The sequence below is a fragment of the Pan paniscus genome, chromosome 19 (assembly GCF_029289425.2).
Source record: "Pan paniscus chromosome 19, NHGRI_mPanPan1-v2.0_pri, whole genome shotgun sequence".
NCBI lineage: Eukaryota > Metazoa > Chordata > Mammalia > Primates > Hominidae > Pan > Pan paniscus.
Window position 1 is genome coordinate 76,206,716 of NC_073268.2, and position 19,864 is coordinate 76,226,579.

The 19,864-nt window shown below is 44.8% G+C and overlaps 2 protein-coding genes across 2 annotated transcripts in view; both read left to right on the plus strand.

Moving 5' to 3' along the window:
- Window positions 1-14,166, plus strand: part of LOC134729431 (uncharacterized) — a 37,586-nt gene extending 23,420 nt beyond the window's left edge. Inside the window, exons 3-5 of the mRNA XM_063598616.1 lie at window positions 9,375-9,539; window positions 12,529-12,619; window positions 13,966-14,166. Of these exons, the coding sequence (XP_063454686.1) occupies window positions 9,375-9,539; window positions 12,529-12,619; window positions 13,966-13,969 (260 nt within the window). The 3' untranslated portion in view covers window positions 13,970-14,166. The remainder of the gene's footprint in view (window positions 1-9,374; window positions 9,540-12,528; window positions 12,620-13,965) is intronic.
- Window positions 14,167-15,096: 930 nt separating this feature from the next.
- Window positions 15,097-19,864, plus strand: part of HEATR6 (HEAT repeat containing 6) — a 40,799-nt gene continuing 36,031 nt past the window's right edge. The window contains exon 1 of the mRNA XM_003805920.6: window positions 15,097-19,050. Coding sequence (XP_003805968.2) covers window positions 18,832-19,050 — 219 coding nt within the window. The 5' untranslated portion in view covers window positions 15,097-18,831. The remainder of the gene's footprint in view (window positions 19,051-19,864) is intronic.

A 19,864-nucleotide genomic window follows, 5' to 3' on the forward strand; every position in this document is an offset into this window, starting at 1 on the left:
GGAATAAAAGAATCTACATTGTGTATCCTTGATGACCTTGTCAAAGATTAGTTGACCATATATGCATGGGGTTATTTCTGGTGAGCTTGGTAGTTTTATCTCCCTCATTTTATCGATGAGGAGGCCGAGTCTCAGAGAGTTCATAGACCTGCCTAAGGTCACTCAGCTAGAGGTGGTACAACCAGGGTTTGAATTGAGATCTGCCAAGCTTCCGAGTTTATTCTTTTTCCCCCACACCAAGGATCCTCAATTCTGCCTTACTGACATCAGGATCCAGTCAATTCTTTGTGATGGGGGCTGTCCTGCACCTGGCAGGATGTTTAGCAGCTTCTCTGGCCTCCACCCACTGGATGCAAGGGGAATGCAGAAGAGGCTTGCTCATTCCCCCATTTAATCCTCAGGACAATATCTGACATAAGTGTTATGTCTTTTATTTCATAAATGAAGAAAATGAGACTCAGAAAGGTTTAAGTGAGTTACCTAAGAACACAGAGACAGCAAGAGGTAGAACTAGGAACTGAACACAGGTGTCCACATGGGACAACAAAAAATGCAGTTTCCAGCTTCTTTTGAGTCTCTCATTTCAACAGTTACCATCATCTGGATACGAGCTGAAGTACAGGAAACCTGGGCTGAACTCTCCTCCCATCAGGCCTAGGAGCCCCAGACCAGAACCCCAGCCCAAGGTCTCCCAGTCAGGCCCGCCGGAGGGAGCTGGCATCCACACTGGCCAGTTTCCCAAAGCTACAGGGATGCCAGTCTCACTGCTGATGAACAAAAGGAAGGGCATTTGCTTCTCCTGCAGGCTGTCGGGATTTAACACAGATTCCTTTTCTTGCTCTCTTCTCTCGTAGCACAAAACAGGGTGGTCCATCCCCCTCCCGGTGTCCCAAGGCTTTGTTGCATGTTCTCTTTAATTTCTCCCACTCTCGCAGTGCACCCTACCCTCATCTCCCTGGCAACCTTTCTGCTCTATCCTCTCCACACCTGGATCACAAGAACACTTGGGAGGCCCCTTAACAAGCTACATCCCAAATTATCATTCCCCTTTGTCCTCAGCCAGTGCCCAGGTCCAACTCGCTCTCCTGCGGTGACTTTCTTTCCTGCCCAATATGGTTTCATCATCTGTAAATTGGGGATAATTGAAGTCTTGATCCTGATATTGGGCTCTCAAAGCAGAAGTAGCAAGAAGTCACTTAAACAAGAGGAGACGTTCCTTGTGAACCAAAAGGGCACTGGTCAGAAGGGCCGTTCCTTCTTCTCTCAGGCCTCTCCAGCACACCCTTGGCTCAGCCAAAGAAGAGACTCAGGCTGTGCTTCTGTGCCATCGGGATAACATAGGTACCTTGTCCTTGACCCTGCAACTTTAACAGTTTCCTCCTGTGGCTCAGTTCTACAGCTTCAGTGACACAAGGTGGTTTTTGCTCAAAATGGCCTTTAATAGGTTAAGTTACTTCTCTGTCACTCTAAGTCTGTGTGGAACAGTTCTAAGTAAGAGACATTTATTCCTCTGATCCCAAGGAAGGGAGGAAAAGGCAATGACATTAACCACGTGTTAGACTTCAGCCACTGGAAAACCCTGGTGTTGGCTGCTGCCAATGCAACCTGGGATAGCATCACAAACATCAAGCGATGCCAGGAGGCCCTGCTTCATTCAGGGAGCAGGGAGTCGGGATAGGCATGCATACCTGTTCTTATTCGCAGAGACACTTCCTCTTTATCTATTTCTGGGTGAGAACCAGCACCATTTCCCTGGTGATGGGGGCCCCAGCTAGGAATCATATAGGGTAGGATGCTACCCTATATGGTTTGAAATATCATGCTGGAGTCTGAAATGGTCATGCTGGACTGCAACACCTTGTGGGTCCTCAAATGATTATGAGTTTCTGCCCTCAGGCACATAAGGCCCCAGCAGAAGCAACCTGAGAGTGGACCTGAAACGGCATGGGTATGTGTGTCTGTTGGGGAATCATAGAGAAGGTTTCTATTCAGTATGGACCTCAGGGCCATGTTCGCCTGACTCCAGTCCCAGCACAGCCACTCACAAGCCTTGACTGTGAGCAAATCACTTATGTTCTCTGAGTTCCAGCTCCCTTATTTCTCTAATGGGAATTGGATATCTCACTACAACCCTGCTTTTGTGCAACTGGCACACAAGAGTTGCTTGCTAAGTGTGAAAATCCCTTACTGACATCAGAGGCCTCTCCTTCTGTTTCCCTGCTGATCAACAGCTGTGGCCAAAAGCTGACTTTAGCCAAAAGCTAAATTTTTGCAAGAATTTAATATAAATTTATATTAAATATAGAAATAGAAACAAAAGGGCTAAATCTGCCTGTGTTACAGGATCTTGGTTAATGCTAAGATCTCAAATGACCTGAGTCAATTATGTAGTCTCTTTCTCTGCCAAGATGATTAAACAGTCCCTAAAATAAAGGCTATGGGTCTTGGGTTCTCCCAAAACTTTGAGAAATAAAGAGGGGACCTCTATGCTGGGTTGTAACAATTGCACCTCTCACCTGATAGTGGCTTGTGGTATCCCTGGAGTCTAAAATCTACATGATGCTCCCTGGGAAGTGGCTGCTTTCTGACTGGTATGCTTGGATCTGTGCAATGGACAGTCATTGGTGGCCCAGAAATCTTTACTTATTTCAGGCTGGTCCAACTCCAAAAAAAAAGTGTCCACTCTACCCTTTTTCTCCTCTTCACTGAACTTCCCTTTCTCAGTTTCATGCTGAAACCCCAAGACTCACAAATATTACCTTCTTCTATGCCAACAAAATGCACAATGATGTCACCCCAAAGTCTTCCGGCCTCACCAGCCAATAGGAAGGAATGAAATTACATCTGAAATACACCATGGGCTGGCACTTCCTAAATGTAACATGACTATAGTATTCCACAACTATAACACTGCCATTTTTTCAGAAAAAAATTTATAATTGTTCCATGGCAGGCAGGTCTATGCAAACCTACCCCCAAAGTACAAGGAAGCTGAGAGGCTGAAGAAAGAGGCTGACAAATCCTATCTCTTAGAAGTTAACATTTAATAGGGACCTACAAACAGAAGCCATGTCTGTGTCTCTGGTGGTGGAGAGATGAGATGGTGGATCCCTGCACCATTACCCCACAGACCCAGGGCTGATATACCACAGGAAAAGGGCATACATGATTCAGAAGTGATGTGTAGGACAATTAAAGTATGATAACACCAAAGTTGTTTTGACCTAAGAGCAGAATTTACAATAAGTATGTGCTGTTACACAAGGAATAACAGACAAACTAGAAATTTTATTTATCTATTTTTTGAGATGGAGTCTCGCTCTGTCGCCCAGGCTGGAGTGCAGTGGCATGATCTCGGCTCACTGAAAGCTCTGCCTCCCAGATTCTCTTACGCCATTCTCCTGCCTCAGCCTCCCGCATAGCTGGGACTACAGGCGTCTGCCACCATGCCCAGCTAATTTTTTTGTATTTTTAGTAGAGACAGGGTTTCACCATGTTAGCCAGGATGATCTTGATCTCCTGACCCTGCGATCTGCCCATCTCAGCCTCCCAAAGTGCTGGGATTACAGGCATGAGCCACGGCGCCCGGCCACAAACTGGAAATCTTAATGGCCTTCCCAGAGCAGAGGTTAATCTGAAGGCAACATGGCAGATTAGCATCCAACATGGAGTTGCTTTGGCCTTCACACAGTGACTTCAAGAAATTAAGAATCCCCAAAAGTAGCCACTCTCTTTAGGAGTACAGTGGAGGGCGGCAGCAGTGGTGGTAGTGATGGTGTTGGTAGAAGAAAGAGGTTAGGCCGACTTGTCAAAGTCAGCCATTCTAATTGACTTTTGAATCATTAGATTCTCCAATGAGAATCTGCATTGTCTTAATTAGCTGCTGCAACAAAATTAATTGTCCCAAAGCTCAGTGGCTTGAAATAACAATTGTTCTCTGTTGCGGAAAGTCAGGAACCCCAAACGGAGGGACCGGCTGGAGCCGTGGCAGAGGAACATAAATTGTGAAGATTTCATGGACATTTATCAGTTCCCAAATAATACTTTTATAATTTCTTATGCCTGTCTTACTTTAATCTCTTAATCCTGTTATCTTTGTAAGCTGAGGATGTACGTCACCTCAGGACCACTGTGATAATTGTGTTAACTGTACAAATTGATTGTAAAATGTGTGTTTGAACAATATGAAATCAGTACACCTTGAAAAAGAACAGAATAACAGCGATTTTTAGGGAACAAGGGAAGACAACCATAAGGTCTGACTGCCTGTGGGATTGGGCAAAAAGAGCCATATTTTTCTTCTTACAGAGAGCCTATAAATGGACATGCAAGTAGGAAGGATATCGCTAAATTCTTTTCCTAGCAAGGAATATTAATATTAATACTCTGGGAAGGAATGCATTCCTGGGGGGAGGTCTATAAAGGGCTGCTCTGGGAATGTCTGTCCTATGTGGTTGAGATAAGGACTGAAATACACCCTGGTCTCCTGCAGTACCCTCAGGCTTATTAGGGTGGGGAAAAACCCGGCCCTGGTAAATTTATGGTCAGACCAGTTCTCTGCTCTTGAACCCTGTTTTCTGTTGTTTAAGATGTTTATCAAGACAATATAAGCACCGCTGAACATAGACCCTTATCAGGAGTTCTGCTTTTGCCCTTGTCCTGTTTCCTCAGAAGCATGTGATCTTTGTTCTGCTTTTTGCCCTTTAAAGCATGTGATCTTTGTACCTGCTCCCTGTTCATACATCCCCTCCCCTTTTGAAATCCTTAATAAAAACTTGCTGGTTTTGAGGCTTGGGCAGGCATCACGGTCCTACCGATATGTGATGTCACCCCCAGCAGCCCTGCTGTAAAATTCCTCTCTTTGTACTCTTTCTCATTATTTCTCAGCCGGTTGATACTTATGGAAAATAGAAAGAACCAATGCTGAAATACTGGGGGCGGGTTCCCCCAGTAGTTCTCATGAATCTGTCAGTCAGCTAGGGGATCAGAAGGGGGTCAGCTGATCTGTTGGTCAACTAGGGGGTCAGAAACCCAAATCTTGCTGGTTTAACTTGTTACCCCTTACTGGTTATCCCTCCCTGTGTGAAATCCAAAACTGGAGTACTTGAACAGCAAGCAGCTTTCCTCCAAGTGGTGATTCTGGGACTAGGCTCCTTCCATCTTGTAGTCTTCACCAGCTTCAACACATGGCTTCCAAGATAGCTTGCTTATGTGCTTCATGCCAGCAATAGGAAGAAGACAGTGGAAGGCTGTGCATGGGGAGCAGGGGAGTTAGGGGTCTCACACTGGAAGTGGAGTGCATCACTTCTGCTCATATTCCATTAGCTAGAACTCAATTGCATGGCTGTAGCAAACCAATGGCAAAGAAAGCTAGGAAATGTAAGCTACTGTGTCCTCAGAAAGAAGAAATGAGTCTGGTAAACAGCCAGCCAGCCTCTGCCACTCATATAGAGGCTTTCCTCCCCAACTGTGGCTAAAGTGAAAAAGACTGACCAGCTATTTACCAAACTTAGTGGTCAAGCATTCCACAGAGTCATCCTCGTAATGTGAATGTTCTTCTGACCATTCAGAGCCTACGGAGCAGCAAAGCTGGTATTTAGAGCAGCTTTTGCAAAAGGAGAAATAAAAACTTAGATACAAAAGATGGATCAACATTTCTGAGAACCTGTAATACAAGAAGGCTTGAGTTTTTTTTTCAAGTAGGAAAGAGGAAGTAAAATGTTATTATAATCAAATATGGGATTTTCCCTACATCTGAACGTGCCAGGAGGCTTTTTACCCTAGGAAGTCTCTACTTGTTAACATTTCAGATAGTGTGACTGAATGAGGAATTCTAGATAGTTCTGTGAAGACTGGGGGAAGAAGAAAAGAGGATGCCAGTCCTTGTTCCTAGGCCAAGACCTGAGCCCTGTAATATTAATATTTGGATCTAAAATCAGGTAAACAGGGGTGTGTAAGGAAAAGTCATAAACAGTGTCATGTCAAGGAGAGAGCTTGGGATTTGAAATCAGAAAGACTTGGGGAATTAAGTTGTGTAAACCTGGGCAAGCTACTGTCTCTTCGTGTGTGAAATGAAGACAACCTCTGAGAATGTTTTTGATCTTTAAAGGGGGTAGAGATAGGAGATCTGCATGTGGGGTGGGGGGTAAAATCTGGCACACAGAAGGAACTGGCCCAGTATATGCCAGTTCCTTTCTCCCTGCCCCATTTCTCTCTGTCATTCAAAGTGGCCACCATTCTTTAGAAGTCTTAATTATTAGGCAGAAGAAGCTGTTTCCCTTGGCTTAGAGAGCTTTTTTGAAAATACTTAATGCTAAACACAGGTCTATAGAATCCAGAAAGGTCAGCTTCCTATTGGGGCTTAAGCTTCCAAATACCTGTGTCATGACCCAGGATGCACATGCTGGGAGGGAAGACATAAATCGTAGCCCATCTCTGCCCATCTGTGTTGTCATCAAAGGAAACTTCCCCAAGCAACATGATGTTGGGTTAAATAACTTGTCCTCAGTCATGCAGCTACTAAGTTGGAGTCAGGATCTGAGTCCAGGTGATCTGGTTTCTGAGCTCAGATTCTTAGGCTTACCTGCCACACTATCTAGATCTGGTACAAGATGAAGAGGTGTAGGTGGAAGGATGCATGCCTTATATAAGATTGTGACTTTATTGACCCTCCCTTGCTAATGACTCTTTAGGCAGAATTGGTCACATACTAAGCTTCCTGACCTCCATATGGGAATCATGAGCCCGCATAGAGCTATGGAAGTGACAGTAATACTAGCTTCAGCCTTGGAGTCTCTTCATGGTTCAGTTTACAATATCCAGCAGAATAAAATAGGGACAGGTTCTGAGTTTTCTTTATCTTGAAATATTTCCTTAATGAAACGATACACTTTTGCATGAGCTGTCTGTAGATGCCCTGCTCTAGGGAATAGAAAGACATGCATCCCCTTTCTCAGAAATTCACAATAGTAGCTGCTAGTGTTGAGGGCCCTGTGCCAGGGGTATGTATGTGTACACATATTGTAATTTGGTCTGTCCAACATTGAAGTAGGAATTATACTCCCCACTTTACAGAAAAGAGAAGTGAGGCTCAGAAAGGGAAGTTAATTTTCCCAAGGTCACACAGCTAGCAAGTAGTGAAGCAGATGCGAACCAGACCGGTCACACTCCGGGGTCCTCACTCTCAGGCCACTGTGCTATACTCAGATCAGGCTTGTTTTCACAACCTCGAAACGGCCTTAGTAAACAGCCAGCAATAAGGGCCACATGCTGCTCCTCAACTCACTTAAAACCGAAGTAACAGTTTTGGCTGGATGGCACCTACTTTTAATCTGAGTACTCAGAAGCCTCTAGAGTGAGTTGCTTAGCTCAAAGCAGTTATTTTGTGCTAATGAAATTGTGATTACGGGTGCCACACTAGAGGAAGCAGAATTCTGTGACCTCAAAAGCTCATTTATCTGTACCCAGAGATGAGTCCAAATTATTTTCTAAGAATTTGGATGTAGCCTGACAGTAATGTGTACTAGTATAGACCACTGTCTTTGGAGTTTGACTGTGGTTCTGCCATTTAACCATTACTTGGGGCTAGTTAAACTCTCTGTGGCTTAATCTCCTCAACTGTAACGTGGCAATAATAATGCCTGTCTGTATTGGAAACCATGTGAAGTGTCTTCCTAATTACAATGGCTCTCTGAATGCTCCTCATCCTCCCAAAACACACATTATTGAGGATAATAAATGCCCATTATTGAGAGCTGAGGATGAAAGATCAGTAAGACCCCATGCTAGCCAGCAAGATACAGGAGAGAAATGTAAAATGATCATAATAAGTAATTACAATAGAGTCTGACAAGTCCTATGACAAAATAAGTACTAAGAGAATGTTACTCTCCTAGGGGTGGAAGTTGAGGAAGGTTTTGGAGGTGACATTTAGGCTGGGCCTTGTTAGATAAGAAGGATTTGCAGAAAAGTTCAGTTGTTTGCCCAAAGGACCTCTAACCAATGGCATTTCAGGAACTGTGATACATGAAGTAGAACAGAGTGGGTCTCTCCCTGTAACCTCAGAGTTAGGAACCAGAAGTGAAACATCATGTACTTTAGACTTACAAGTGAAGTCTAAAGTTGACTTCACTTTAGAAAGTGGCCCAGGGGGCCTATCACAAGGTTGCAAACTTGTCTCACTGCCCTCAACCAGCCCAGGTATCCTCCTTATCTCACATTATATAAGGTATCTTGTGGGACACACGACACATGGCCAAAAGTTATACATGTCTCCCTGCATCCTTGCCATTGGAGAGGGAAGAGGGTATATTTCTCCCTACCCCTGACACCATCCCCACTCCCCTGCAAAAAAAAAACAACGGGAGTGTGTGTTTAAGAAAATCATTCATCTAGATTAGGAGTGCTACAAGGAGGGGGAAATGAAACCTCACTCCCCAGCTGGTTGGTTACTATGGTCCCGCCCCCACTCCCACCCCAGAGCTGCAGGACGAGAGATATCCTAGAAGAGTTTAATATGCATAACTTGAGTTTGGGTTCTCAGAAATGAAGTTGGATGAGATGAAGCAGAGCTTTATCTCAAGAAAATTACATAGCTCCTATAGGCAAAGACCATCACATCTGCCTAGGTATCCAGCAACAGGATCAGACCAAGGCAGTGGGAGACTGAGGCCACCTCTTTACCACCAGCAGGTGATAAGGGAGCACCCCTGCCTGTTCTGTACTGCTTTTCCCTGCCCTCATTTCCAGAGGTGCTAGGCCTGGAAGTTGGGGGTGGAGGTGGGCGGGTGTGGTAGGTCGGGGGAAGAAGGGAAAGAGCAGACTGCACCCTTGCTACCTGGCACCTAGCTCCCAGACTGTAATTTCTCTGGGATTCTCTCATGCCTAGCCCATGCCTGGCCCAGAGCAGACATTCAATACTTATGTTGAAAATGAATGAGTGAATGAATATACATAATAAAAGTTAATACTCATCCCTCCACCCTCCCCACGCCAGCCCCTTTTTCTCAGTCACTCACAGCTTTTTTGATTTAGGAGTCTTTTTCATTATTTAACTTTTTTTTTTTTTTAATTTTGTAGAGACAGGGTCTTGCTCTTGTTACCCAGGCTGGTCTTGAACTCCTGGGCTCAAATGATCCTCCTGCCTTGGCCTCCCAAAGTGCTGAGATTACAGATGTGAGCCACTGCACCTGGCCTGGTGTAGGAGTCTTATTTTTCTGTCAGAGGAGGGTGTTCCCTTGGCTCAGAGCCTTGCTTAGGTAATGTAGAAGGACCCAGGGTACACAGGGTGGGTGGCTATTCTCCAGAAATGTCAGTTTCTGGGCAGGGCTTAGGTGTCTGCAGTCCCTAGTCCCACCCCTGGCCTTGCATTCCAGCTCAGCGGGTGGAAGGTATAAATTTCAGCTGCTCTCAGCCCTGCTGTGTTTTTCCAAAGCCTTCCAACAGCAACATGAAGTTGGCAGCCTTCCTCCTCCTTGTGATCCTCATCATCTTCAGCCTAGAGGTACAAGAGCTTCAGGCTGCAGGAGACCGGCTTTTGGGTGAGTCCAGGCAGAAGGTAGCCCTGTTCATTTTTCCTTGAATGAGGGGGCCAGAAAGTAGGACATCAGGGACCAGTGTGTGTGGGGAGGAGAGGGGAAGAAAGGAAAGAAGAAAAGGTCTTAAAAGGCCACTGCAGGGACCCTCCAACTGCCGCTACTCAGCTCCCCAGAGCAGAATCTCTTTTCTTCTACCTCCACCTTCCCGCACTCCTTTCCCTGGGTCACCGCTCCATTTGGACTCTCTGTACCTCCCCTCTTACCCCCTCATCAGCCACCCTCTGACTCCTGCCATCTCCCTCTCCATAAGCTTCTTCCTCTCTTGCTACAAATAAATTGGATCACCTAGAGAAAATATTTTCTGAATCATGTTAAATATTAATCATCTCAATCTCTTCTTTTCCTTTTACCAACATTCTCAAAGGAGTAATCTTAATTCTCTGCCCTTATTCCCCCATAAGTCATTCCTTGACCCCTTGAAGATGGCCTACAGCCTCCATCCCTGCCCCATCACTCTCCTGAAACTTCTCTCCCAGATCCTGTGGACAAATCTCATGACTCCTCAGTCACCAAGTCTTTAACCTCTGTAGTGTCCAACACTGCTTGCCACCTCCTCAGTTCTCAAACTTTCTTTTCTCCTGTATTATCCTTCATGGTATTTTATTCTTCTCTCTAAACATTATTGGATTCAGTTATTACTTTCCTCTCTTCTTTGCTCTCCTTCCCCCGACGTTAAACTGGTTGCCAAATACTGTCCATTCTCTGAGAGTGTCTCTTGCATATGTTCTTTCCTTACCCTGCCATCTCCCATTGTCACGCAGTATTTCCAGCCCCGATGACCTCATGTCTGGGCCATCCAAGGAGCTTCCTAATAGCTCTCCCTGCCCCTGTCTTTCTGCTGCAGTTCGCTTGCTTGTTGAATTCTGTTCCATTCTAGGCTCTCACACCAGAATAATCTTCCTAATTAAACAGCAATCACATCTCTCTCTTGATCTATCAAATGAAATCCAAACTCCTGAGGCCCTCGAGATCTGCCCCCCAACCCCCGTAACTTTATCCCCTGCTTACTTTTCCTGCTTCATTTCCAGCTGTTCCCTAACACTTACCCAGCCCTCCATCTGCCACTCCTCCTGTGTTCCTTGTGTTTCAGGGTGAGGAGTGAAGTGGATGAGGTACCCAGGGTGCAAACATGCAACGGGTGCTCACCGCCAGCATTGTGCAAGGCACCTCACTTGCCTCACCCTCATCCCAGCCCTTTTGCATTTCCCCTTGTGAACTGTTGCTAGTAATTCTTTTTTCTTCTCACAACACTCCACCCATGCCCCTCAGTTCTGCCTTAAAAAGATTCCTGCACTTCAAAACTCACCTTTTCTGATTAATCTAATTGGAAGTAATGTCATATTCTCTGAGCCTTTTTTTTTTTTTGGCAGGATCTTGCTTTGTTGCCCAGACCAGAGTGCAGTGGCATGATCATGGCTTACTGCAGCCTCAATCTCCTGGTCTCAAGTGATCCTCCTATCTCAGTTCCCCAAGTAGCTGGGACAACAGGCATGTGACACTAAGCCTGGCTAATTAAAAAAAAAAAAATTGTAGAAACTGGGTCTCACTGTATCACCCAGGCTGGTCTCAAACTTCTGTGCTCAAGTGATCCTCCCACTTCAGCCTCCCAAAGTGCTGGGATTACAGGCATTAGCAACCATGCCTAGCTGAGACTCTTTAATTCTTCAGATATACCTCTCTTAGGACACTTGTTACATATTGCTTTGTTTTTAGTACTTTGAATATGTTTTATCCATATTGTTAGACTCTAAGCTTGTTTGTCTTATATCTTTGTATTTGCTGGATAATTTCCTCTATTTTATACATAGTAAGAAATCAACATATACTTAATAAGTATATATTATTGACTTAATAAGTCAAACTGCTGTGGGTGGGGAAGAGGAATCTTCAGCCTGCTCACCACAAATCAACAAAAGCTACGGGAAGCATGGGGGGATGGTATTGATTTTCTCTGAGGTCTACAACTACATTGAAGATATCCCACCAGGTCCCCTTCTTACACCCCTCAGATACTGCTAATCAGTCCTAGCACTCTTTCTCTTTGAACCTGGACAAGGTGTCTGACCCTTCTCAACACAGCATCAGACAGCCACCTCTATTGACTGAAGTTGACAATGGAGAATAAAACTCATTACCCCTGCTGAATCCAGGGGCCCCTTTTTACAGATGAGAAAAGTTCCAGAAAGACCCAGAGACATAATCAGGTAAAGAAATTCCTGCTAATAGCTGAGTAGCCAATCAAAGTACAGTACATAGTCATCCAGAGTTCTGCATATGTTTTCCTAAAAGCCTGTGCGATCTTAACCAACTCTTTGAGCCTACTTCATTGGTCCTCAAAGAGCTTGATGTTCTGGGAACTTGGGAGCCTCCAATCAGGTCCAGAATGACTCCTTGAAATTTGGAGATATGTACCTAGGTCAGGATGAGCTTCACCACGTGGGACAGCAGAAGGTGCTCAGACTGAGGGGCCAGGCAAATCTCAGTTGAATCTCACTTCTGTACCCACTGGCTAGCAAGTCACCTCTGTGAGCCCCAACTGCCACACCTGTAAAGTGGGCCTAGTAAGACTCACTGCATGGGGTGACTGCAAGTGTCTCCCGATGGCACATGGTAAATGTGAGTCTCTTCTTCTCCACTCTATTCCCTGCAGAGTGGGGAAAGTGAAGACATTTAAGTGGGTTTCTCTGCACTTCCCCTCCACAAACACAATTATCCCCATCTCTAAAGTTGGCCTTACTGTTTTGAGATTATGTGAATGCATTTCTTTTAACTAGAATATATAAGATGTTAATGATATTATTCTTCAAGTAATAAATCATATTGCATACTGAATGAAAAGAAAAATGTAGAACTGACTTCTTAATCAAGGGCTGTTCTCCCTAGCATCTGTCCCAAAAGTACGGTGGTTTTCAGCACATCCGTTCTTCCATAGGTACCTGCGTCGAGCTCTGCACAGGTGACTGGGACTGCAACCCCAGAGACCACTGTGTCAGCAATGGGTGTGGCCATGAGTGTGTTGCAGGGTAAGGACAGGTAAAAACACCAGGCCCTCCCTGCTTTCTGAAACGTTGTTCAGTCTAGGTAGGTTGTGCACTTGGCCTCAGTGGGACTTTCCAGAAATGAGTAGGACAGAAACCTACCTGTCTCTCTCTTCCCCCACCCTTCCCAAGAAAAAGATGCATCCATCACAGGCTGGTGGTTTCCACACCTTTAAAATAATTCCCTAACCCAGTATGCCCTGGAGAAAAATTGGACTATTTACTTAAGCAAAATGATAAAAATCACACATAATCCCCCACCCCAAAACAATGTCTGCTTAACACTTTGGTGCACATTTTAAACATACACAAATATGTAATATTTATATAAAAATGAGATAATCATGTGCCTATTTTTATTTTTTATTTCACTTAAAAGTAGCTACCAAACAACTTTTAATGTCAATACTAATGCTTCTATCCCATCATCTTTGATAACCTATAGAAGTTCATCAGCTATGCTCAGATACTTAGCAACCTTTAGTAATACATGTTTAAGATATTTCTTATTTTGATATTATGAATATGATTGTAACAAATACTAAATTGGCATACACACACTTATTAACTTCCTTGGGACAAATTCTAAGATGTAAAATTGATGACTAAAGAGTATGTTCATTGGTCGGGCCCGGTGGCTCACACCTGTAATCCTAGCACTTTGGGAGGCTGAGGCGGGCGGATCACGAGGTCAGGAGATCGAGACCATAATGGCTAACATGGTGAAACCCTGCCTCTACTAAAAATACAAAAAAAATTAGCCAGATGTGGTGGGGGCACCTGTAGTCCCAGCTACTCAGGAGGCCGAGCCAGGAGAATGGCGTGAACCTGGGAGGTGGAGCTTGCAGTGAGCTGAGATCGCACCACTGCACTCCAGCCTGGGCAACAGAGGGAGACTCCATCTCAAAAAATAAAAATAAAAATAAAAATAAAGAGTATGTTCATTTTAACCCTGTGATGTACATTGCCATGTTGACTTATGAGAACCCCTTTTCTGTGAAAATATCTCAGGGGCCTCACAGGATAATTTATTTGTTTTCAGTAGCCATTAGTTGAAAAATGCATAATAAAAAGCTACCAGTTTTGATTATAAACTAAGTTGCACTAAACACAACAGAATCAGCATACACTTTAAATAAAAACCCTTTGTGTTCAGAATGTATTGTTTGGCCAATCCACCTGCAATCCTTGGACTGCTTAGGGCCTGGCTGGCTCTTTGCAGGTGTGAATGATTTCCCAAATTGGGAACTGTTGCCTCTTGATTGTATTCTGTGGATCCAGGTCCCCAAAACAGCAGGTCTCGGGCAAAATTTTTTTTGTCTTTTTCTCAGATGAAGAGTTATCTTAAGGATCATCTTTCTCTAAGATCGTCATCCCTTCCTGGAGTTCCTATCTTCCAAGATGTGACTGTCTGGAGTTCCTTGACTAGGAAGATGGATGAAAACAGCGAGCCTGTGGATGGAGACTACAGGGGATATGGGAGGCAGGGAAGAGGGGTTGTTTCTTTTAATAAATCATCATTGTTAAAAGCACTCATACTATTTGAGTTATTTGGTTAAAGGTGAGGAGGAGGGGGAGGAGGACAGATGACATCTGTTGCGTACTGACTATCAACAAGGACCATGTTAAATTCTCCCCAGGCATTATCTAAGTAACCTTAACAACCTTTTGACTGCATTTCTTATCATTACCATTTGAGGACACTGAGGTTTGGGGCAGAGTCATATAGCAGGTAAGTGTCAGGGCCTAAACTATAATCTCATGTCGAACGCCATATAAGTCCTATGCATTATAGCATGGTGGTCAGGAGCCCTGACTCTGAATTTCAAACCCAGGCACACCACACAGCCATGTGGCCTTCAGTGAGAGTCTTCATCTTTCTGTGATTCAGTTTCTCATATATATAATAGTATCTCATGAAACTACAAAGATTAAAGAGGGTCACATAAAGTGCTGACACATAGAAAGCATTCAGTAAGTGTTAACTACAATGATTATTAACACAGTAGTACCCCTAATCCACGGGGGATATGTTTCAAGACCCCCAGTGAATGCACAAAACCGTGGATAGTATCAAACTCTACATATACTGCCGTGGATAGTATCAAACTCTACATATATGTGTTCTGTCCTATAAATACATCCTTACGATAAAGTAAATTTATAAATTAGGCACAGTAAGAGATTAACAATAACTAATAATAAAATAGAACAAATATAACAATATGCCAGCATCACTACTCTTATGCTTTGAGACCATTAAGCAAAATAAAGGTTACTTGAACACAAGCACTGGGACAGTGGATCTCATAACTGAGATGGTTATTAAGTGACTAACGGGTGGGTAGCATATAAAGCGTGGATATGCTTGACTAAGGGATGATTCACATTCCAGGCAGAATGAAGTGGGATGGCGCAAGATTTCATCATGCTACTCAGAACAGCAGCAAGTTGAAATGTTGAATTGTTTATTTCTGGAAATTTCCATTTCGTTTTTTTTTTCTTTTTTTTTGGAAGGAGTTTTACTTTGGTCACCCAGGCTGGAGTGCAATGGCGTGATCTCGGCTCACTGCAATCTCTGCCTCCCAGGTTCAAGTGATTCTCCTTCCTCAGCCTCCCAAGTAGCTGAGATTACAGGCGTGTGCCAACACGTCCGGCTAATTTTTGTATTTTTAGTAGAGATGGAGTTTCACCATGTTGGTCAGCTGGTGTCGAGTTCCTGACCTCCAGTGAGCAGCCCGTCTCGGACTCCCAAAGTGCTGGGATTACAGGCATGAGACACTGCGCCCAGCGCATTTCATATTTTCATACTGTGATTGACCACGGGTAACTGAAAAGGCTGAAAGTGAAACTACTGATAAGGGGGGACTCCTATGTAATCACATAGATAGGCTGATGACCCTGAAACAGAACTCAAGGCCAATCCTCCTTCCTAGCCTCTCCTGGTTCAAAGTGTAATCTGGATACCGAAATCAAGCTCCTGTCTTCTGGTTTTCCCCATTACAAAATGTAGGAGGTAAAAAACAATGGGTTTATAATTTCTTGTCTATGTTCTTCACAATCACAGCCAGCCTGGGCTGCAATCTGATTTCAACCAATTTGCTGCTTGTGCAGCCTTGACCAACCATTTATACTCTTCGGCACCATTTTCCCAACTGTAAAAGGGGGAAATAATATCTACCTCATTTGATGCTAAGACTTATAAAACTTTATAGTTTACAAAGCATTTTCACAAAAATCCCATTCGATTTTCACATCAACCAATGGCAAATAGGGGACCCTGAATAAAAAATTAGTGAATTCATTCATTCTGTTAACAAATATTGTGGGGCATCTACCACATCCCAGGGGCTGTGCTAGCCCTGGGATACAACAGCGAATGAGACAAACGGGATCTGTGCCTTCATAAAGTTAATATTCTAGAGGGGACAACAGATGATAAAGTCAGCAAATAAACAAGATAACTGCAGGTTATGGTAAATTTTCCGAAGGAAATAATCAAAGATGTGAATTAGAGTGAAGTGGGGGTATGCAAGCCTACGTGAGTTAGGATGACCCAGACTCTCATGAAGGGATAAAAGTGAAGTCTTGAGAGGTTTCCACACATGAAAGGAGTGAAATTCCACTGAGGTTCCAGATCATCCGATGCAGAATCTAACAAAGGAAATGGCTGTGAACGTGCTTAGCACCCCTTAAAGCCCCTCAGTCACTGCAGGACTATGAAAATGCAGAGAATTGAGGAGGAGACAGAAGATTTTCTTGGAAGAGAGCTTTTGCCATGCTGTGTTTCCACAGTTTCAGGGTGGGAGGTGGGAGCAGGAGTGCTACTGTCTAAACTCAAGCCAATGCAGGGTGCCTTCAAAGGCCTCCCTCAGAGCTTGAAATACGTTTCCTTCCGTTGGTGATCACTGCAGAGTAGGGATGTCCATTTCCTTAAAGGAACCACACTGATCCAAAAGAGTATATTCTACCAGAACTGAACAGACCGGCATCAGTATACTGTATTTTACAATTCCTGGGCCATTCCACCCTGAATAACACAATATGTAGGTCATCCATATTGCAACTTAAAGTGAACCACACCAAACCCAGATCCTTCCCACAGTCTCTTCGAACGTGCATTGTGGAAATGACCAGGCCTCACATCCTTCTAGCCCAATGTGTAAGACAGCTCTTTAGTACTACTTCACATACTCTTGGTCTTACATTCTTATTCTAGCCATTGCTACAGCAACTAGTTTATCACAGGCATCTACTAGCTTAGCACAGGTATAACTGGTGAGAGCCTTGCCTCAGATATGCACCTAGTTTCCTCACTTTTGCCTCAGGGCTTCTTTGACTATGCAACATAGGACTCCTCCAGGAACCAAGCACAGATGCATGCTCAACACAGGAACACCAGTGAATTAATGCCTTGTGGTCAACTTTTGACAACAGACTTCAAAAGCTGACAGATAAATGCTTTTCCTCTCTGTTCCTCAGAAGAAGGGTTTTGAGAGCTTCACAAGGCTTCTCAGAAACTCCTGAGGACTGAACAATCAGTCACCCCTTGCAATGGCCAACACAACAGCACATATTGGTATTAATTCTCCTTCCTTCCCTGTTCATCTCTGGATAAATCCCTCACCTATCAACCTCATCTGAGGCTCTGCTGTCAGGGAACCCAGATTAAAATATCCAACGACTAGGTTTCAGCTCCTGATCTTCTCTGAACAAATGCTTGAATACATTTCTTTACACGAATACACACACACACATGCACATATATAACGCACATATGTACACAGACTAGGAATAAGAAATAATATACCAGCACAATGGAATCTAAATCCAAACAAAAAAATTAACATTTCTCCCCAAGCCCAAAGTCTTCAGAAAACTACCTCTGCTAAAGCATACCCCCAATTTTCACTGCTGAACAGAAATGTTTTGTTCTCAGGATAAAACATACATTCAGGTGACTTCAAGGTTTTCCCTAAGGGCCAAGGGTGAGGATTTGCTTTATATTTGCATAACTCAAAGGCCCTAGAGATGGTTTTCCCAATCTGCCCAACTGTGAAAGTCAAGCCTTCACTTCCTGGATGACTGAAAACTGATCACAGATTTTTAAATGGCCATTTTATTCTCCAGCTTCTTGACTTCAAGGTTTCAGAAAATCTTGGAGTGTCTCATCTCAACCCGGTCACCCTTAGGCAGATTATATTTTACATGGTTCAGTTAAACTCCAAAATTACTCTTCTAGTGGGGAGAGGTGCCTCATGATCCATGAGAGGATTCACACTGGGAAAAAGGGAGAAAAAGGAACCAAGAGTGCAGCCAGCTGTCACTTAAGTAGGGAAAGCTGCCCTATATTCCACTGACCAGATTGTAATCACATAGCCACAGCCAACTGCAAGGAATGCTAGGGAATGTAGCCTTTATTCCGGGTGGTTTTGTGCCTGGGGAAAGATTTTAGAAGAGTAGAAGGGTGCCTTAGAACTAGCGGTTTCTGCTACTGCCATCCACAGCATACCCTCTCCAACTCCAGCCCGAATCTGAAACTCTAGTACTGAACAGAGTACCTTCAGCCCTGTCCAGGAACAAACTCTGGGAGAACAAACTTTCTGGAAGCACAAATTGAGAACTCACTTTTCAGTCAGGGCTCAAGAAGGACTGGCCGGCGAAAAATCTCCAAGCCAATTTCTTTCTTTCTTTTTTTTTTTTTTTTTTTTCTGAGACGGAGTCTCGCTCTGTCGCCCAGGCTGGAGTGCAGTGGCGCGATCTTGGCTCATTGCAAGCTCTGCCTCCCGGGTTCACGCCATTCTCCTGCCTCAGCCTCCCGAGTAGCTGGGACAACAGGCGCCCGCCACCACTCCCGGCTAATTTTTTTTTTTTTTTTTTTTTGTATTTTTAGTAGAGACGGGGTTTCACCGTGTTAGCTAGGATGGTCTCGATCTTCTGACCTCGTGATCCGCCCGCCTCGGCCTCCCAAAAGTGCTGGGATTACAGGCGTGAGCCACCGAGCCCGGCCTCCAAGCCAATTTCTGACAAGCATCTGCAGGGTACTAGTCGGAGGAGTCCCGTAGTCGTGGAAACCCCTCTGAGCCCCAGTCCGGTCTAAAAAACGTACTTTCGGAACTAGAACGCGCGGAACGGGAGGATGCCCCGGAAGTATTTCCCTGGGACCACCCCACCCACCACCCCCGCCCGTAGAAAAGATGGCTGCTGTGCAAGTTGTCGGCTCCTTGCCTTCCGGGCAGCCGCGGGAGGCACCGCGGGAAGCAATCCCTGAGCGAGGCAATGGGTTTCGCCTCTTGTCTGCCAGGCTCTGCGCCCTGCGCCCGGATGACAGCAGCTCTGCCCGCACCGAGATCCACCTGCTCTTCGATCAGCTCATCTCCGAGAACTACAGCGAGGGCAGTGGCCTGGCCCCGGAGGTAGGCGGCGCGCCCTGCTGGCCTCGGCCCCGGCCCCACCCCTCCGGGAACCCAGCTGGTGGCCTCTGCCTGCCTTTCCCTGATCTTCCCACTCTCGCGCCTGATGATTTAGTTTCAGGCTGGCGTGCCCCCTCCAACCTTGGCACATTCTTAGTTCTCCATTTGGAAGACCCTGCAGTGCTTGGCACGCTCGAGTCATTCAAAACACAACTTGACGACTCCTGCTCTGATAATGCCTCGGGTTTCCTCTCTGATACCAACTTTCCATCCGCCCACACCCTTCTTCACTCCCTCTCTGTGCACCCAGAACACTTTGTTGACAAAATGCATTACTACTGTTTAATGCGTACATGGTACACGGACCACGTGGGAATCTTAGAACTTGGGTAGTATTAGGGCTTGTTTGCTAATGAAAATACTGAAGCTCGTAAAAATACAGTATACAAAACTCTGCCACAAAGCCCCTATGTTTTCTGTTCCTACACACTAGCTCCTCCCCTCTGCCGTCTTTCTGAGTAATCTTACACACATCAGGCCTTAAATTAATGAATTATCTGAACTGTTGACACCATGGCCTTCTGGCCCTACGTAGGAAAGAGGGAAGTGGTGCAAGTTGCCTGCTTGCACAGGCATCTCAAACTAGACAGTTCCTAAAGATGAAATTCATTAGCTCCAAACACACATTCCCGTCCCCAGTCCATCCCACCTTCCAACACACATGCATCATCCACCAAGTCACACCAGACACAAACACTGGTTCTTCCCTCCTTCATCCCAGATCCTGACCAACTCAGGTATTTCAGAATGTGTCTCA